General features: G+C 43.5%; 1 protein-coding gene across 2 annotated transcripts in view; it reads left to right on the forward strand.

Moving 5' to 3' along the window:
* The window catches only part of LOC143930533 (rap1 GTPase-GDP dissociation stimulator 1-A-like), a 353543-nt gene that overhangs the window by 323333 nt on the left and 9461 nt on the right, over nt 1-20749 (forward strand). For both annotated transcript variants that reach the window (XM_077454905.1, XM_077454906.1), the window contains 2 exons: nt 18723-18849; nt 20571-20699. In XM_077454905.1, the coding sequence (XP_077311031.1) occupies nt 18723-18849; nt 20571-20699 (256 nt within the window). The remainder of the gene's footprint in view (nt 1-18722; nt 18850-20570; nt 20700-20749) is intronic.

Consider the following 20749-nt stretch of genomic DNA (forward strand, 5'->3'; position numbering starts at 1 on the left):
ACACCCTCGAAATCCCCATACACACTATTAGATTTTCTGCTGATTTTTGTTTTCAGATTTACCAAAACCATGTAGTGCAAGGGCCTGCCTGATTGCATATACATTGAAACTCCTAAGGTTTGACCTCATATTATGGTTTTGTTAAATCTGTATTTTAAAAAATTAGTTGAAAATCTGATAGTGTGTATGCTAACTCATTGAAAAATGTGGACTTTAAGGGGTTAACTGACAACTGCGCGGTCGTCCGATATTCCACCCAGACAAAATGAACGTCCTTTTTTTCCTCAGAACTAGAGCTTTCTTTTGGTGGTATTTGATAACCTCTGCGGTTTGTATTTTTTGCGCCATAAACAAAAAGAGCAAAACTTTTTTTCTATAATAACCCTCAAAAATATATCAAATAAACACATTTTTTTGCTCAGTTTAGGCTGATGGGTATTCTACATATTTTTGGTTAAATAAAAAAAAAAAATCTCACTGAGTATATTGACTGGTTTGCACAAAAGTTATAGTGTCTACAAAATAGGGGATAGATTTATGGTATTTTTATTATTTTTATTAGTAATGGCGGAGGTCTGCTTTTTTATTTTTTTTTATTTTATCGTGAGTCTGACATTATGGTGGACACTTTTGACACTATTTTGTGACCATTGTCATTTATACAGCGATCAGTGCTATAAAAATGTACTGATTACTCTGTAAATGACACAGGCAGGGAAGGGGTTAAACACTAGGGGGTGATCAAGGGGTTAAGTGTGTCCTAGGGAGTGATTCTAACTGTGGAGGGATGGGCTACCTAGGACATGAGAGCGATCACTGCTCCAGATGACAGGGAGCAGTAGATCTGTCTTGTCACTAGGCAGAATGGAGAAATGCCTTGTTTACATATGCATTTCCCTGTTCTATCACTCTGTGACACGATTGCAGGACACCAGCGGACATAGAGGCCGCGGGTCCCGCGTGCACGCTCAGAGTACGCGGTGGGTGCGCACATGCCCACGATGCCATGCCATTGTGCTGATGTATATCGTCATGCACAGGTCGGCAAGCGGTTAAAGCACAATTTAGTTTCACTTTAACACCTGAACCCTATTTTGCAACTTTGTCATTGCAACTACTTAATGTATCTGGGTACAGTTTTGCTGAGAGCCTAAGCTGGCTGCTGGTACAGGCACGTGGGCAGATCCTGACTATATGGCTGTGATCTTTCCCCAGACTGGACTGACTTTGTGATGTCAGCCTATAGCGGACTTCAGACCACTGTTTGGCTGTAATTTTTCCTGTGGATCACAGGAGTTCAGTTTATTCTGCAAACAGGCTTTGGCTGTACTTTTCCTTGAAAGATAACTCAGAACCTTGCGATTTATAGGTTAGCACAGCCAAAAAACACAGGACGCGGACCTTTTTGAGGCCCATATCACAGCGATCCCCAAACCAGGGAAGGAAGAATCATTGGTGACCAACTACAGACCCATCTCGCTTATCAACGTCGACATGAAGATTTACGCCAAAATCCTGGCGAATCGCATACTCCCCTTACTCCCTTCATTGATATCCCTGGATCAGGTAGGCTTTGTCCCGGGCCGGGAGGCCCGGGATAATACCTTAAAGGCAATCAGCATACATCAGTGGCTATCCACATCCTGTAAACCAGGCTTTCTCCTCTCGTTGGACATGGAGAAGGCATTTGACAGGGTGGCGTGGGATTACATGATGGCAACGCTCTGTAAAATGGGTTTTAGAGAACGCACAATGCAATTCATTACTGCACTATACTCATCCCCCACGGCCAGAATTAGAGTGAACGGCCACCTGTCGGATGCCTTCTCCCTGTCCAACGGGACCAGACAAGGTTGCCGCTTATCTCCCCTCATCTTCATCCTTACATTAGAACCCATGTTACGTAAACTCCGACTGAACGAAGACATTAAGGGGATCCGGAAAAACGACAAAGAGTACAAAGTGGCAGCATATGCTGATGATGTTCTCTTGTTCCTTACGGAGCCGATCATCACAATACCAAATCTACTCCAGGATCTGGCACTTTTAAAATCAATAGCCAACTTACAGATTAATTACAGTAAATCGAAGGCCCTTAATATTACTCTTCCTGAAAACGTGCTGACTCAATGCAAATTGAACTTCCCATTCGGTTGGGAGAGACACGCTCTAACTTATCTGGGAATTCAGCTCCCAACAAAACTGTCCGATCTCTACCCTCAAAACTTTTTACCCCTATTAAATACTATCAGACAAGACCTACAAAATTGGAATAAACATACAATTTCATGGTTTGGGAGATCCTCGATCCTGAAGATGAATGTTCTCCCCAGGATCTTGTATCTCATGCAAACAATTCCGATCAAACTCCCACATGCTTTTTTTGCCACATACAAAGCTCTAAGCTCTCAATTTATATGGGCTAACATGCATCCACGCATAAGTTGGGGAAAGCTGACTTTGCCCAAATTGCAAGGCGGATTGGGAGTCCCCGACCTACAAAAGTACAATTGGGCATGCCAGCTAACCAGAATAGTGGACTGGCATGTTCACAGGCAAGCCAAAGCATGGGTGGACATAGAAGATCCCGATCAGACTTCTCCCTTGGCTGAACCCCCTTTCTATCTCACACACACTTAACTCCTATCCATTGATAGGGTCGACCTTACACACATGGAGAGCGGTGTGTCAAAAATTTAAACTCTCCTCTACTCCTGGCCCACTTTCACCGCTAGAACACAACCCAGACTTTCCTCCAGGTATCCCTATACGACAGCCAACAGACCAGACACAACAGGATGTCTTAAGAGCTAGATCTTTCTTTGAGAGGGGAGATTTAATCCCCTTTCACTCCCTCCCGGAAAAATTCCCGGACAGGCACATTCCCTTCTTCAATTACCTCCAGATAAAGCACTTTCTGTCAAGTACACCTCTTAAGTCACAATGGAGTAGGGAACTCACACATTTCGAAGAACTATGCAACAGACAAGAACCACAAAGGCATTTAATCTCTGAACTCTGCACACTCCTCTTCCCTAAGGCCAACAGTTTAAATGAACCTGCCAATACCAGATGGGTAGAGGAGCTGAACTTAGAGCTAACACGAGAAAACTGGGAAAACATTCTGCTACATATCCACAAGGGCTCTCGGAATGTGTCGGTCCAGGAGAACGGGTATAAACTTTACTCCAGGTGGTACAGAACACCAGACATGTTGCACAAATTTTACCCTAACACACCGTCCACGTGCTGGAGATGTAAGACTATGGAGGGGACGTTATTGCATGTCTGGTGGGAATGCCCCGTTATCCAACCGTATTGGACAGCCATACACCAACTAATTTCTAAAATAACAACCTACACCTTGGAATTTACACCCGCACAATATTTACTCCATCACGCCTCCATACCACAGAAGCTATATAGGAAATCCCTTGTCTTGCACCTTGTGAATGCAGCAAAAATGTGTCTTCCCATTCGCTGGAAATCAACTATTCCCCCCACGGTAGGAGACTGGATTCATCGAGTGGGGCGGACAATGGAAATGGAAGAACTTGTTCACCAACTTAATGACACTTCGCCAAAGTATACCACAGTGTGGGCTTGTTGGCTACATTTTCGTGCGTCCACAGAATGCAAGACATTGCTAGACGAGTTATAGCCTGACCTGAGAAAATAAATGCTCTAATAATGCAACAGTATACGCTTTCCCCAAGTTCACTGAGTTCCCATTTAGGACAACGCAACCATCCCTCTCCAAGTCTTACCCCCTTTCCCTTACCCCTGTACCCTCCCCAATTTCCCTCTATCCTTTTGTCATTACAACGCTCTGGAATGCTATGACCAAACAGCTATGAATAGGAATTAGCTGGAGACGTACCACATTGATGATTGGAATCAGCGGAGACGTATACTGACGACAGGGCTCTTTTATGCTTGTTGTCCTGCTCCAGCTTTCCTCTACTCTCACAGCGTGAACCCTGTAGGGGTGAGTGTAGGGGGATATGAACTACCTGTCCTCTACCTAAGTTCAGATTATATATACTCCTACATTGTACCAGCCTCATGTCACATATTTAGGCCCTATTTTGGGGCGGCTACCAGTTAGTTAATCTTACTAGCTTAGTCTCACAAAAGCATACTTAATGTTATCCGTTTCCTGTTTGGCTGGAGAATGTCGTTTAAATCTCTCAGAGTTTTCTGTAGTGTTACTCTTGCATGTACTGTTATACGAGACTATGTACCACAGTAGGAGGTGGCTGTATACAGTAATTGTATTTTGCACTATTGTTAGGAGCTGCATTTACTGAATAAAAACATGTTGAAAAAAAACAAAAAAAAAACACAGGAAGTTATCAGCTCACAAGATTTCTGGCAGGATCAACATAGGTATTGTTTTTAACTTCTCAAATATATAGAATAAAATACAGCATTTCCCATGCTATTTTTAATAGACAAAAAGGAACCAAATAAGTGAAGTTCATTGCTAGGGTTTAGATATTATATACTACTCATATAGCGCCAACAGTTTATGCAGCACTTTACAATTTAGAGGGGGATAGCACAATTACAATACAGTTCAATATAAAAGGTACAGGAGGGCCTTGCTTGTAGAGCTTACATTGTAAAGGGAGGGGTGGTAAAAAAAGGTAAAAGATGCGGGGAATGAATTGATGGGGGGTGGCTCAGATACAGTTCTTAGGTGGGTGTGGGATAGGCTTTTTTGAATAAATTTAATTAGTTTTCAGGGATCTCCTAAAGGGGGCAGGGGCTGATTGCACTTACTGGGGCAGGGAGTTCCAAAGGATGGGAGAGGCCCTGGAGAAGTCTTGAAGGTGAGCATAGGAGGAGGTAACAAGAGAGCTAGAGAGCAGGAGGTCCTGGGAGGAGCGGAGGGGACGACTTGGGCAATATCTGCAGATGAGGTTGGTGATGTAGATGTGGGTGATGTTGTGGATGGCCTTGTATGTTGTGGTTAGTATTTTCAATTTTATATGGTGGGGTAGGGAAAGCCAATGAAGGGATTGGCAGAGAGGGGCGGCAGTCATGGATTGGTTAGTGAGGTGTATTAGTCTAGCAGCAGCATTCATAATAGACTGAAGAGGGGATAGCCTGTGGAAGGGTAGGCAGTAAACCTATCCATTATTTAGTTTTAAAAAATGTTTAATTTCCGGCACCTGCTGGAAATGTAACACTCTCATTGGTCGTGCTCTCCACCAAACTGTGAAACCATCCAATGGCTGGTGTTGTAACTGATCATATTTGCAGCATCATGGCAGTTGTAGATTAACCAGAGGCAAAGATAGCAGTTTCCTCAGCTGAAACTGCTAGGGGGGGGGTTCCTTACACTGTAGTCTCCCTGGCGGTATTCCTGAGTCTCGGGATCGCATTGCTGGATCCATGGAGGGGGTTACTCACTTTGTCTCCTGGTTCCAGTGATGTCTCCCCGCTGTGATCAGTGAGTCGCTGTGTCTTGCTTGATCTGTGACAGCGCCGAGCTCTGTTCCTTGTGAGCGTTGCCACGCATGGGGATGGAGTTCGGTGCCAAATTCCAAAAGTAAAAAACACAATATATAGTATCCTGTAATCTTACATATTACAGTACTGTATCAAATATTTACACATCCCCTTTGTCCTCCAGTGTCCTGTATGCAGTTTTATATTCTTTTTTTTTTTTTTAAATCATCTTTATTATTTTCTTATATAAAAAAATTCACCAGACAATTACAATTACATTCAGTCCTGAGGCATTGAGGTTTACACAAGTCCCCCAATGTCTTCACATTTACATATGTACTTTCCACTGCTTATCTATAACAATATTAGGTGGTGGCCCGAGAGGAGGGGATATTTGGAGTGGAGTCAACCGGTGTGTAGGAGAGGGATAGAAAAAAAAAAAAAAAAAAAAAAAATAATAAGAAGAGGTGGGTGTGGGATTTAGATTTCTCCCCAGTGTTATTTCCCTTCTTTATGTGTTTTTTTTTTTGTGCCTTTGTGGTTCCTTTTATTTATATATATATATATATATATTTAATAAAAAAAAAAAAAAAAAAAAATATTATTTTCTTATTTAGTCATTATTACGTGCTTTTATTCCGTTTGTGACCCCTTGGTGTGTTGTTTGTGCTTTGTGCTTAGGATAGTCCTCGGCTTTCCTTTATGTTTCCTGAAAGTTGTGTTGTTTATTTTGGTGTCTCCCCCACTGGTTGTCTCCCCTCCCTTCCCCTTCCCTCAGGCCCCCCCTCCAATTACATTTCCATCATTTATTCACTTCCCATATACCTTCAACCATACTACAGACAACAAAATTTATAAGTTGTGGTTTGGGTTCGTATTACCCCTTTACCCCTTATACGATGTACCTTTGGAGTGCACGAGTTTGCACAGCAGCTTCTTAATTTTTTCTCTTTCCCCTCCTTTCTCCCTCTCCCTGTCAGGGATCTCTGGGAGACTCCGGAGGGGTTTTTTAATCTGGTATAATTTACTCTTTCTCTATTTCTCGGGAATAATGCTTCCAGCCTGCCCATATATTTTTATATTTTTCTTGTTGTTCTTTTATATCGTATATCCATTTTTCAGCTTCCATTATTTTATCTACCTCCCCCTTCCATTCCAGTAGAGTGGGACATGTTATCTGTTTCCAATATCTAGGTATTAATATTTTGGCTGCATTCAACAGGTGTGGTGTGACTCCTTTTTTATAAGCTTTAATGGATCCTTCTGTCCCATGAAACAGAAATTGTAGGGGTGTCATTTCTATTGGTTTTGCTGTTATCCTCCCTGTCCATTTAGCCACTCCCTCCCAAAAAATCCTAATTTTTGGGCAGTCCCACCATAGATGAAGGTATGTCCCTTTATCCTTACATCCTCTCCAGCAATGCCCATCCGCTGTTGGATATATCTCTACTATTCTGGCCGGGGTTCGGTACCATCTAGCTATAAACTTGTATGACATTTCTTGTATTGCTGCGCTTATTGATGTCTCATGCGTCATTTCCATAATTTTTTTTATTTGTGTTGGTCTAAATGTGCATTTTAGTTCTTTCTCCCACTCTCTTATAAAGTAAGGAATTGTGCTACTTTGTTCACTAAGGACTAATTTATACATCTGGGATAGTAAGTTATTTGTTTTTTCTATTTTCATACACATCTTCTCATATGTCGTAAGGGAGCTCAGCGGTCTTACTTGGGGTTCTAATTTATTAAAGAAGTCTCTCATTTGGTAATATCTCCATCTCGACATATGTATTTCTCCTTGTGATGTTATTAATTCTGTTAAAGGAAGTAAGCTTCCCGATGGAGCGTATCTTAGGCACCTTGTATTACCCCCTGAGCCCCAAGAACCTAATGCTCCCTTTTCTTCCCCTGGTGGAAACCATGGATATCCCCCTAATGGGGCCATTGGTGATGTGCGTGGGGCATATTTTCCATTCTTGTTCATTCTATCCCATACTGCTAATGTATTCCGTGTTAGTGGTGATGTCCACTTTGCTAAAGCTCTATTCGCGGCCTGTATCCATGGCGCCCCTGCTAGATTTCTGCCCGCCATACTTTCTTCTACCGAAACCCATGCCTTATTTGAGGAGTCATGACACCAGTTTAGTATTCGTACCATAGACATTGCTTTGTAATACATGAAGACATCTGGGAGCCCTATTCCACCTTCCTTCTTATTTCTACGCAGTATATCATATGCTATTCTAGGGTTTTTATCGTTCCATATAAAGGATATAAACATTTTACGAATTCTCTTAAAAAAGACCTGAGGCACTGCTATAGGTACGGTATTTAAAATATATATTATTCTAGGTAGTATATTCATTTTCAAAGTGTTTATCCTTCCAAACCATGTCAGTGAATGACCCTTCCACCTATTTAGATCTCTAGTTATTTCTATTATTAGATTTCCATAATTAAGTTCATATAAAGATTTAGTTTCCGCCGTAATATGTACTCCTAAATAGTATAATGATTTTTTTTCCCATTTAAATGGGAGGTTATCCTTCATTACCATTGACATCAATGGGGGTACATGACATGGTAGTATTATAGATTTTTCCATGTTTATTTTAAAATTGGACATTTTTCCATATCTCTGGACCTCCTCCATTAGTGCCATTATTGATCCCTGTGGTTCTGAAAGATAGAATAATAGGTCATCAGCATATGCTGATACCTTATGCTCCTCAGATCCTATTCTTATCCCTTTTATTCCCTTATTTTCTCTCACCCTGCACAGAAATGGTTCCAGAGTCAAGGCAAACAGTATTGGGGACAGGGGGCACCCCTGTCTTGTGCCGTTTCGTATATCAAAGCATCCTGATAGAGTACCATTTACCTTCACTCTTGCCCTGGGTCTTGCGTATAGGGCTTCTATCCATCCCATCATTCGCTCTCCCATTCCTATTGCTCTCAGTACTTCTTTCATGAAGTCCCAGTCCACTCTATCAAATGCCTTTTCGGCATCCATTGATAGCATTGTCCTGGGTAATTTATCTGGGCCATTTTGCATCCAATAAAGTATGTGTAAGGCTCGAATGGTGTTATCTTTGGTTTCTCTGCCTTTCATGAAACCCGTTTGGTCACGATGGACCAATTGTGTTACCTCTTCTTGTATTCTAGTAGCTATGATTTTTGCCATTAATTTAGTATCTGAATTAAGCAATGATATGGGTCTGTAATTAGCACATTCCTGTGGGTCCTTCCCTGGTTTCGGTAAAACTGTTATATATGCTAGCAGTGCTTCTGAGGACATTGGGTTAGAGGCAGTAATATTATTGAAGTATCTGCACAGAGGTATTTCTAAAATTTGGGCAAACTTTTTATAGTATGCATTGGTTAACCCATCGGGTCCTGGGCTTTTCCCCCTCGGCAGGTTCTCAATTGCTTTTCTTATTTCATCTTTGGTTATTGGTTCTTCCAATTTTTCTATTAACCTAGAGGGGAACTTTGATATTGTAGAGCTACGAATATAGTCTCTCATTTCTTCTATCCTCCCCCTATCTTCTGCCTGCTCTAGAATGGGTTGGATATTATATAGTTTCTTATAATATTGTTGAAATTCTTTTGCTATTGATTTTGTATCTTTTACTTGTTTATTTTCTATTCTAATTTCATGTACATGGGATAGTTCCCTCTTTTTTTTTAGTTGTCTAGCCAGTAATCGGCCACATTTATTCCCATGCTCATAAAATCTATGTGTTATAAATCTATATTTATCCCTGACCCTTCTATCCAGACACCTGGAGAGCTCCTCCCTCATAATTCCCAGCTGCCTGGCATCTTCTAGTTCGCAAGTACTTTTATGTTTGTTCTCTAATTCCTTTATTCTTTCCAACTGATCTTCTATCTCTTTTCTTTTTTCCCTCTTTACTCGCGTTCCATGTGCTATTAATTCTCCTCTAATTACCGCTTTGTGGGCTTCCCACACTGTTTGCTCCGATACTTCTTCTGACGTATTTAAATCAAAATACTCCTCTAATTTATGTTGGAGGTCCTCTAGTATTATTTTATTATCCAGTAATGACTCGTTTAATCTCCACGTTCGTTCCTTATGACCCGCGTGTATAGGGAAGATCTCCGCCACCACCGGGGCATGATCCGAGATCGTTATTGGCTTTATGCTTACTGTTTTTACATATTCTAAATAATATTGATCTACCAAGATCCAGTCCAACCTGGAATAGGTATTATGGCTCTTTGAGTAGTAACTATAATTTTTTTTTTCTCCGTTTAATGCCCTCCAGCTATCTACCAAGTGTGAGGATTGAAATAGTTTTTTAACATGTTTAAGTGCTCTAAATGATAGTGGTGTTTTCCCTGTAGTTGTATCTAGTTTAGTATCAACAATAACATTAAAATCCCCTCCAAGAATCAAAAACCCTTCCCTAAATTTTTCTAACGCTTTTAGTGTTTTTCCCAGGAAATCAACTGTGTGTGTGTTGGGGGCATATATTGAAGCGAATGTGTACACTTGTCCCTGCAGTGTTCCTTTAATAAAAAGGAACCTCCCTTCTAAGTCTGTGTTCACCACTATGGATGTCAAAGGACACGTGTTCCCAAAGGCTATCGATACTCCTCTAGCTCTCGCAATGGGCGATACTGCATGAAACCACTGGTTGTATGGGAATAATGGTAGCCTTGGTACAGATCCTGACGTGAAATGTGTTTCCTGTAAAAATACTATATCTACAGCTTGATGATTTAATTCTTGCCAAAGGCGGCCCCTTTTTTGAGGTGAGCACAGTCCCCTTACATTATAAGTCATTATTTTAAACGTTTTAGCCATTCTTTTAATCTGAGTAAATATATACCATTCTTAATCTGTTGCTGCACATCTCGTGTTCCCCGCCTCCATGTACACCTGCGGTAAAAACTTCAAAAAAAAATCCATACTGACCCCATCCACAACTTAACACTTTACTTTGTAAAATGTACCAACTAACGGTAGGGTGGGCCCGCTTGGTTGCTCCTTGTTCCTCCCGAGCCCTCCCTCCTTCCTGCATATTGCAGGTTTATCGATCCCTTTCCACGGGACCTGCCTAATTGGAAGAAGAAAAAAAAACAAAAAGACAAAAATACAAAAATACAAACAAAAAAGAAGAAAAAAAAAAAACAAAAAAAAACAAACACCAAAAATTACAATAAAATTAAGTGACAAGTTTAAGCACCAACCCGTACTTCCCCCCTTCCCCCTTTGCTTTACTCATTTCTATTACTTCCTAAGTCTCTCTTCTCTTCCCTGCTTTCGGTTTTTTATACTAAAGAGTACTATAGTCTTTCCTTAGTCTTTTCCTCCCACTTGGGACCATGGCTCAGGTCGTTGAATTAGTGTCTTGATATTAGCTATTCTCCAATCCTGAAAGTCCACAAATGGGAGTTCTAGTATTTCTAAGAACTCTTTTAAATCATCCCTGGTGCGTAGTACTGCTGTTTTCCCATTCCTTGATGCTATTAAGCGAAAAGGGTACCCCCATCGGTACTTAATGTCTGCTGCCTGTAGAGCTTCCAATAACGGTCGGACCATTCTGCGCTGCATTAGTGTACGACGGGATATGTCAGGGAACAAAAGGATATGAGCTCCTTCGTATTCAATTGTGGAGGTATCTCGTGCAATCCTGATTATTGTTTCTTTTATTGTGTACTTATGCAATTTGCATATCACATCCCTAGGCTTGTCTTTATTTTGAATACCGAAAGAGGTAACACGGTGGACTCTATCCATTTCAATGAATTCCGGCGCAGCTGTTCCCATAATTTGGCAGAATAACTTTTGGACTACCATTGGCAAGTCGCTGCTATGATATTTTTCCGGTAGTCCTCGTATACGTATATTCTGTCGCCGATCCCTGTTCTCAAGTTCATCCATTTGATCTCTATAATTATTCATTACTTCCTCGTGGAGTTTAATAGTTTCTTGGTTCTCTGCTACTGCCTGTGCCATATCTTCTTGGGTGTTCTCAATTCCTTCCAATCTATTACCTATTGCCACCACTTCTTCCCTTAGTTCTTCTACTGCTAGCTTGCATGATTTCTCTACTGTTGCTATTAGCTGTTGAATATCCGCCTTCGTAGGGAGGGCCTTTATATGCTCTCTTAGATCCCATTCTATATTTATGCTTTCCGTCTCTGTCCCCTCAGAACCTCTTTTATTTTGCTCTGTCATACTGGGGTTTTCCGGTCTCTCTTTTATCCTTTCTTTCCTTAGTGTGTCAACCTGAGGTCCCTTATGGTCTTTACTCTTCACCCTTCTTTCTGTTTGCTCTTCCTCATATGTATTACCTCCGTTGTCAGTTGTATATTGGGTTACTTTATCTTCGCTAATTATTGTTCTTTCCTTGTCAGGGGATCTTTGTAAATCCACTCCCTGGTCTGTTGCAGTACCTTCCATTATTGAGAGTCTTTTTTTTTCCTCCCTTATGCCTCCATCCCTCCAATCCTCTTTCAAACTTCCTGGGGTTTGTATTCCTTCTCTTTGCCTTCCCTCCAAGTAATTTCCGCTTACTCTCCGCTCCTCTTTGCCTGTGGTTTGTAACCCCCGGCCATACCCTATTGGCTCATTATGGTTCAATGTTGATACTCCTCTTCCAGCCTTTGTATGTCCGCTTGCCATCTCCAGGCTCCCCCGTCTCCCCTCTTGGCTCCGGGTTATTAGACGTTCTCCCTTTTGCGGCGTCAGGTAGGCTCGCAATACACTTGCCGAGTTCCTGCTTCCGCCTGCTGCTGGTTGTAATGCCGCACGTCTGCGTGTTGTCATTCCTGCTGCTTACTCTTCCCCTCTTCCTTTATTCTTTGTTATCTCTTTAATTCTCTTTATATTAATGTCCGATCTCTTTGCTACCCCATACTATGCGTCCGTGCTTCTATCAGGTCTTTAAGAAGCCCGGGTGTATGGGGGAGGGGGCTCTCCAACTGCTCACCAGCCTCTTTTATAGCCAAGCTATGTCTACAACCGAAAACGATTTTCAGCATACAAATATATATAATGATATGTGCTAGGGTTCTCTGCTACCCAGTTCCTATAAATTGTATCACAAAAGTCCATGCACCTTTATACACATATTTATATATTTATACAGCCTTTATATATGTATTCAGGGTGAGTCAGACCTGTATTCAGAGTTACTTCATTCAGAGTTCAAAATTACTTTTCCATAGAGAATATAATAATAGTTCTCTCACCCTCTCTTCTGATGTTCTCCGGGCTGTTCTCCAGGCTTTTCTCTTGTATATCAGCAATCCAGGCTAGCATGGGGTTCACAAACCTACTCCACAAGATCCGTTTGTGCATCCAGCCTAACCCCTGCTAGCCGCGCTGGCAACACGATCTGTCGGCCCTTCGTAACTCCACACTAGTGTGTGGGAGGTCCCGGAATCTCGCGAGGTCTTCGGCTCCTCTCGCTGGACTCTCCGCTCTGGTGCTCCGTCACCCGCTCTGTGTCACTCGACCCCGCCGGTCCACCAGTCCCAGCAGCCGGGCACCTCTCGGATGTAGGGGATGAAAAGGAGCCTCAAGAGGGGAGGAGAGGAGAGGATATGAGGATGGAGGCAGCAAGAAGGTAAGGCCTTTCCAGCCTTATGGGGGGTATCCTCGGATTTGCAGCTAGTTAGCCGTTTCGTCGTCCCCTTCTGAGGGGTAGGGAAGTCGGTCGTTCATCCCGCTGAGACTTCTTCCTAGCAAGGGAGGGGGGGAGCGGCGTCAATCGCTCACTCACTCGCACGCTCCTCTCCACCGGAAGTCCGGCATTCTCCAACCTTTTCCATTGTGAAGATGTCGGGAAAGCCAATGAAGGGATTGGCAGAGAGGGGCGGCAGTCATGGATTGGTTAGTGAGGTGTATTAGTCTAGCAGCAGCATTCATAATAGACTGAAGAGGGGATAGCCTGTGGAAGGGTAGGCAGTAAACCTATCCATTATTTAGTTTTAAAAAATGTTTAATTTCCGGCACCTGCTGGAAATGTAACACTCTCATTGGTCGTGCTCTCCACCAAACTGTGAAACCATCCAATGGCTGGTGTTGTAACTGATCATATTTGCAGCATCATGGCAGTTGTAGATTAACCAGAGGCAAAGATAGCAGTTTCCTCAGCTGAAACTGCTAGGGGGGGTTCCTTACACTGTAGTCTCCCTGGCGGTATTCCTGAGTCTCGGGATCGCATTGCTGGATCCATGGAGGGGGTTACTCACTTTGTCTCCTGGTTCCAGTGATGTCTCCCCGCTGTGATCAGTGAGTCGCTGTGTCTTGCTTGATCTGTGACAGCGCCGAGCTCTGTTCCTTGTGAGCGTTGCCACGCATGGGGATGGAGTTCGGTGCCAAATTCCAAAAGTAAAAAACACAATATATAGTATCCTGTAATCTTACATATTACAGTACTGTATCAAATATTTACACATCCCCTTTGTCCTCCAGTGTCCTGTATGCAGTTTTATATTCTAAATACTGTTCTTTATGGCAGGAAACTGGAGATTGTCCATAGCAACCAAAAATTGCCCGTTTACATTAAAAGTGGTATAAAAATGTACTGATTACTCTGTACATGACACAGGCAGGGAAGGGGTTAAACACTAGGGGGTGATCAAGGGGTTAAGTGTGTCCTAGGGAGTGATTCTAACTGTGGAGGGATGGGCTACCTAGGACATGAAAGCGATCACTGCTCCAGATGACCACTCCAGATTGTCACCTATCACACTCCGATGTGAATATAGTCACACCTATGCACTAAATTTGTCCCGGTGTGCTCCAGGAAAAGCCTCATTTCAATACATGCTCCAGAGTCCGTTTCGTGCTCAGTGGCAAGCTACGGCATGGCGATCCGGGCCTCTGTCATGGCAGAATCATTCATATCATTGTCACGTACTGCACCCCGGTTCGAATCCAGTTGTTTTGCAATGTTCCGATTCATTCGGGGGGGGGGGGGGGGCCTTGCTCATTGGCCACATTTCACTTATTTCCTCATTTCAGTACATGCTCCAGAGTCCGGTTTGTTGTCAGTTGCGTCTGCAACACGACCAAGTCTCGCCTCTGTCATGGCAGATGTTTCATTTTAAGGCAACGTTTCATTGTGTTTGTTTGTCTCATTTCATTTCAAACTCACCACCCCCCATTAAAGTCTGCGACAGGTATGGAACTCTCAACAAAGTTTTGCCTTCATATTTTCAGGTCAGTCGAGTCCAGTAGCATCCGCCATGCACTGATTTGTCTAGGTATGCCCCAGTTGTCTTGACCTCGTTTCGTTCTGGGCTCCACAGTCTAAACTCATCGTTAATCACAACATACCAATTCTTGCCTATATCACGGCATACATTTCATTTCACATACGCATTACTTTATCGACTCGAATCCACTCAAACCAGCAACGCATTGATCCGCACCCGTCATTTCAGCCTTACCTTTTTTTAGCCTGCAATCACCGCAAGCACACACCCAAGCATAACTCCCTGCAATCGTGGCAGACTCTCACATCCAAGCATAACTTCTTGCAATGGTTGCTAGCACACATCCTAGCATAAACTTTGCAGTTGTCGCTAGCAAGCCCCAGGCACAAACTTATTGCTTCCTTGCTGGCAAGCAGTTGTGGCTGGCTCAGTGCATTGCTCTGGGTAAGGCCTGGATACTTTCCTAACGTACGTAATATAACGGGGTACTATATTATAGGTAGGTTGATCCAGGGAGAAATCAGATTGCCTCTTGGGGGATCAGGAAGGATTTTTTTTCCCCTGCTGTAGCCAATTGGAGCATGCTCTGCGGGTTTTTTTTTTTTTTGCCTTCCTCTGGATCAGTTGTGGGTATAGCATTGGGTTTATTTGGGTTGTGTAATGTTTTGTTTGTTTAATCATTGATTTATTTTCGTGGGCTGGGTGGACTTTTGTCTTTTTCGACCTAGCTAACTATGCATCCTAGCCTAACTTCTTGCAATCGTAGCAAGCACGCATCCTGGCATAACTACTTCAGTCTTCACAAGCACATGCAGTCATACTGCTCACAGCCACTACAATCACATCTCCAGTGACATTAACTCCCTTGCAACCGTTGCAAGCACACATTTAAGCATAACACTTTCTATCATGGCTAGGCGCGCAACTTAGCATAACTTTCGGTGGCACTCAGACAGCCACACATCATTTTCAGTGGTACTCATTTTGCCACTGGGCCCCAGTGGCATTTTCATACGAGCCACTCGCCGTTCCTGTCGGTCATTTCTCCTTTAGGACCCTTGAGTTCAGCTTCCGTTCTACACATGTCAAGTTGCCACATACAGCTGGCTTCTACTCGTAACACTATCAGGCTATATCTAGCCAGCATCCAGCATTTCTATCCTTACTGGACCCTGGTGAGCCGTCTCTGTTTACGGCGCATACAGTAAGATCCCCTCTACCTGGCATCTAGAAGCATCAGTCCGTAGCTAACGCTAAATGCTTGCCCATCACAACTGCCATCTTTAGGGACATGTTAAATATCCTCGCACGCCAGCCTCCCCCTTGACCAGCTGACCCTATCAGGTCAGTTTTTCAACAATTCACCCATACACAGGGGTGTACCAGGAAGCAGCTTCAGTCTGTTTTGAGAATGCTCAGTTCTGCAATATGGTCATTCACCAGGGTTGATCTTTATGTCATGCTTCCTGGTCTTCCCCTCCCAGACACAGGACCCCTGTCAGATCCTTAATCTGGACACCGCGGACCTTTCAATGTCAGAGGTTTCATATTGCGTAGATCGGTATATCAATGTTCATACTGTCTATCTCGCCCCTATCACCCCAGGTAGTGGCAGATGTGGCGACCATCACAGGCTTCGCTGCAATTTTTGGCCACCATTGGTATACAGGACCATGGCCTCCAGAAATATTCCTAAACCCCGAGTTTACCCAGATTTCCTCCCTCTTTAGCTACACCCCGTCATGGCAGTTCTGTCCCATAGTAACAGCCGCACAGCTCTGGCGTCCTTGCTGGACAGGGCAAACTATGGCCTTCACCACTGACAACTAGCAGAGATTATTGCAAAGACAGGTCTAAATCCCTAAGCAGTCATGTCCTTCCTGTGTAGGCTGGTACAGCTGTCATTATAAATTCCTTTTAAAGTTGACTGTACATGGTTCTCGGGCAAGAGCAATCTCGCAGCAGATGCGCTGTCGTGTTTAACTACACTTTCTTTGCACAGGAGCCGATCCAGTATCAGCCATTATCCTTGGTCGGTCTCTGCTAAACCCCTGTTTAGCACAACATCTGCAAACAGCGACCAAGCTCATCAACGTCTCACTTTCTCGCAACACCCTCAAGCCTACCAGACAGCCTGGAGGGCCTTCAAAAATTCCTGACACATCGCTCCTATGAAACTTCTAACATCAAGCAGATACTGGCCTTTATCTCATACTGTCATACCCGGCTAGCCCTATCCCATAACACTATTCGGCTATACCTAGCCGGCATGCAACATTTCTTGTCCTTGCGGGACCCCGCAAACCTTTCTTATTCATGTCCCATGCTATTTGAGCCATGCTACGTGAAGTCCAGGAACTCCAACTGGTGGTCAGTGCCAAATTCTTATCCAAACGGGTGACATCCTTAAGGGTATACCGACCATCCTGACTACCTCTTCATTTGATCTGCCCCCCCTAGCATGGTCCTACAAGCAGCCAGGTGTTTGGCCTACTACGGGTCCCTGTGACCTGGAGAGTTCACCTGCAGCAATCCAGCAGGCCAAGAGCTACGTAGACACCACTTAGTCCGCTACAAAGATCACTTCGTACTTCACCTAGAGGTTTCTAAAGAGCAGCAAGTCGGCTCCAGGGTAGACATCCACTTTACAGAACCGATAATAGCAGGTGTCCAGTTGCCACACTCAACCAACTGTTGATACTACTCCCCCAACAGTCGGACTCCAGTCCCCTTCTTACTTTCTTGTCAACGCCCTTGAGTACTGGTCAGTTTATGAAACGCATGAGGGTACTTCTACGCAACTTTCACCTAAACCCTATCCGGTACTCCTGTCACTCCTTCCGCATTGGGTCAGCCTCAGCAGCATCCCATCACGGGGTCCCAGACCATGTCATTGAAAGGCTAGGCAGGTGGGAGTCTGCCTGCTTCGCCCGGTCCAGTCACAATCCACAAGTGGAAATGGCTCAGGCATTTATTAAAATCACTTAATGATCAAACTCAATAAAGAACTATCCCCTACCGGAATGTTTTTGCCCCCTTATTTTGGTATACCGTACGTTAGACCAAGGCACACTTTCAGGTCCATTTCAAGTGATAAGTTTATGTTAACCCTGTATTTCATCCTTTTTCATATTGGCCGTAGGGCTCTAAACCATAAATAAGAAGGCTAGTATGGTGGCCTGAATTTATGGAAGGAGCCCGGAGGGGTATTTAATCAGCCCGTTCCGCTGTGTTCCTTGTCGGTTCCTGTGCGTGATACCCACCCTCCCATCCCCTTTTTAAGGCATTTCTCAGAGTATTCATACTCCTTACAAAAGTACTCATTTCACTTCATTTCATTACATTTTTAATTTCTTATCTAGGGTATGCCCCCTTATTTTGGTATACCATACGTTAGACCAAGGTACACTTTTTTTCAGGTCCATTTCAAGTGGTAAGTTTATGTTAACACCGTATGTCATCCTCTTCCGTATCGGCCGTAGGGCTTTAAACCATATATATATTAAATTTTCTAATTTATGATTTCATTTTTTCAAATTTTATCATACCCGGGATTGTCTATTAGACTCTTGTCTGGATGGATTTAATGAATTATTTCCATTACAGGCTTACAATCTAAAATGACAAATTTTTGTGCAAAATAATGATACCTCTTTCAGCACATAAAATCTGAAATAATCATACCGCCAGGGAGGTTAAGGAGAGATTGCATTAATATGAAAATTTCATTAGTGAACGTAGTTTTGAATGAAAATCAAAGTATGCTGTACTATATGAAATATAAGAAAAAGTATACGTCTCTACAGAAGGTTAAAAAAAAAAAACTGGATGTTGGGGGTGTTTGTGTAGAATCGCATGGAATATCTAAAAGGTCCAATTAATAGCCCTGATCTGTGTTATAAATGAAGAGGTGCTAAGCAGACATCTTGGGGTTACAAGTGGATAATCCAATCACATGCAGATGTAGGGAAGTGGGATAAATCAGTTGGTAATTCTGCTCATTGGCCCAAAATGACTTCAGTAAATATGCTTTTTCAATCTATTTTAATTTGGTTTGTTATTTACAGGAAGTTGTAAAAGCCATTCAGAAGGCCAAGGGTGTTAAGCATCTGGTATCCATGACAACCAGCGAGCATGCCATCATGCAAAATGAAGCTCTTATTGCTTTGGCCATCGCATCTGCAATCAACCTTGGTAAAATGTCACAACATTGTGTTCTTTATATTTTCTACAACTTAAAGCCTAAGTTAACCTTTAGTAAAAATAAATACACATCTTTTTGCAGGTCAAAAAAACACCTTTGCATTTCTTATTTTTTTACATTGCATCCTGTAAACCAATGCACCATAAATATATCAGATCATGGGTGCAATGTTTGGATCATGCGGGCTCCCCGTACAGTCTGTACATACCGTATATACTCGAGTATAGGCCGACCCGAATATAAGCCGAGGCCCCCAATTTACCCCCAAAAAAACTGGCAAACTTATTGACTCGTGTATAAGCCGAGGGTGAGACATGCCTGTCCATCCCTGTGTGTGTGTCCGTCCATCCCTGTGTGTCCGTCCATCCCTGTGTGTCCGTCCATCCCTGTGTGTCCGTCCATCCCTGTGTGTCCGTCCATCCATCCCTGTGTGTGTGTGTCTCCATCCATCCATCCATCCATCCCTGTGTGTGTGTGTCTCCATCCATCCATCCATCCATCCCTGTGTGTGTGTGTCTCCATCCATCCATCCATCCCTGTGTGTGTCTCCATCCATCCATCCATCCCTGTGTGTGTCTCCATCCGTGTGTGTGTGTGTGTGTGTGTGTGTGTGTGTGTGTGTGTGTGTGTGTGTGTGTGTGTGTGTGTCCAGCCTACCTTTGTCCCGAGCCTCCGTCCCGAGCCTCCGTCCCGTGCCTTGCCTCCTTGCCTCCGTCCCGTGCCGTGCCTTGCCTTGCATCCGTCCCGTGTCGTGCCTTGCCTTGCCCCCGTCCCGTCCCGTCCCGTGCCGTGCCGTGCCTTGCCTCCGTCCCGTGCCCTCTTCGTCGGCGGCCATTGTAAAATTCAAAAGCTGCGCCGCCGCCTTCGCCTGTGATAGGCGGAACACTGAATTTCCCAGCAGCCTGTGTTCCGCCTATCACAGACGTCGTATCATCCTCGTCCGTAGTACGAGGATGATACGATGTCCGTGATAGGCGGAACACAGGCTGCTGGGAAATTCAGTGTTCCGCCTATCACAGGCGAAGGCGGAGCCGGAGGCGCGGCTTTTGAATAGAATGGCCGCTGTCTGTCTGCTCGACACGCTGATCGAGCGGGCAGACAGCGATGACTCGAGTATAAGCCGAGGGGGGCACTTTCAGCCTCAAAAAAGAGGCTGAAAATCTCGGCTTATACTCGAGTATATACGGTACCTCTGATACAGGCTGGCAGTTCCTGAATGGCAGGAAGAGAACTAAGAGTGCTCACCAGTGCTCTAGCAGTTCATTGAGATCAGCCTGCTAGGGCCACCTTTGAAAATGATAGGGCCTATACAGTCTGCTTAATAGGGCCCTCTCCCCTGCTTGGTGTGACTGTATTATCAGTTCAGAGCAATACATAGAAAAGTGCAATGAGCAGTATACAATGCAGGGCACAAAGAAATGACAGTGTTGAGTTTTGTGTTGTATGTTGTCGGGGCAGTCGGTGAGCAGTATATGTAGCGGACGGAGCTTTCCCTCAGATCTGCAGCAATTGCACTTCCAAGTGCACTTGTAGTGCAAAGTGGATTTGCCTTTTGTAAATCAACCCTAAGGTTTTTAAAACATCCAAATACATTGAGAAGATCATTTACAAAGAGTGTATCACTTTAATGTGTGTATATCTTAAAGAATTTAAAAAATACTTCAGTTACAATACAACATACAATTTCATAATGTTTGTTTTTTCATTCCAGAAATAGTTGAAGAAGTCTTTAAAGAGGCAGATTTGATATCAATCTTACTGAAAGTTCTGCAGGATGAATCAATGGGTCCAGAGGTGAAATACAATTCTATGGGTCTGCTGTGTAGCCTTCTAGACTCAGGTATTAGTGGACAATTGTTTTCAAGATTTTACTTTTACTGAAAAGAGGAG

Source organism: Lithobates pipiens, unplaced genomic scaffold, assembly GCF_037356315.1.
Source record: "Lithobates pipiens isolate NorthernLeopardFrog02 unplaced genomic scaffold, aLitPip1_a1.2 Scaffold_25, whole genome shotgun sequence".
In the NCBI taxonomy this organism is placed as follows: domain Eukaryota; kingdom Metazoa; phylum Chordata; class Amphibia; order Anura; family Ranidae; genus Lithobates; species Lithobates pipiens.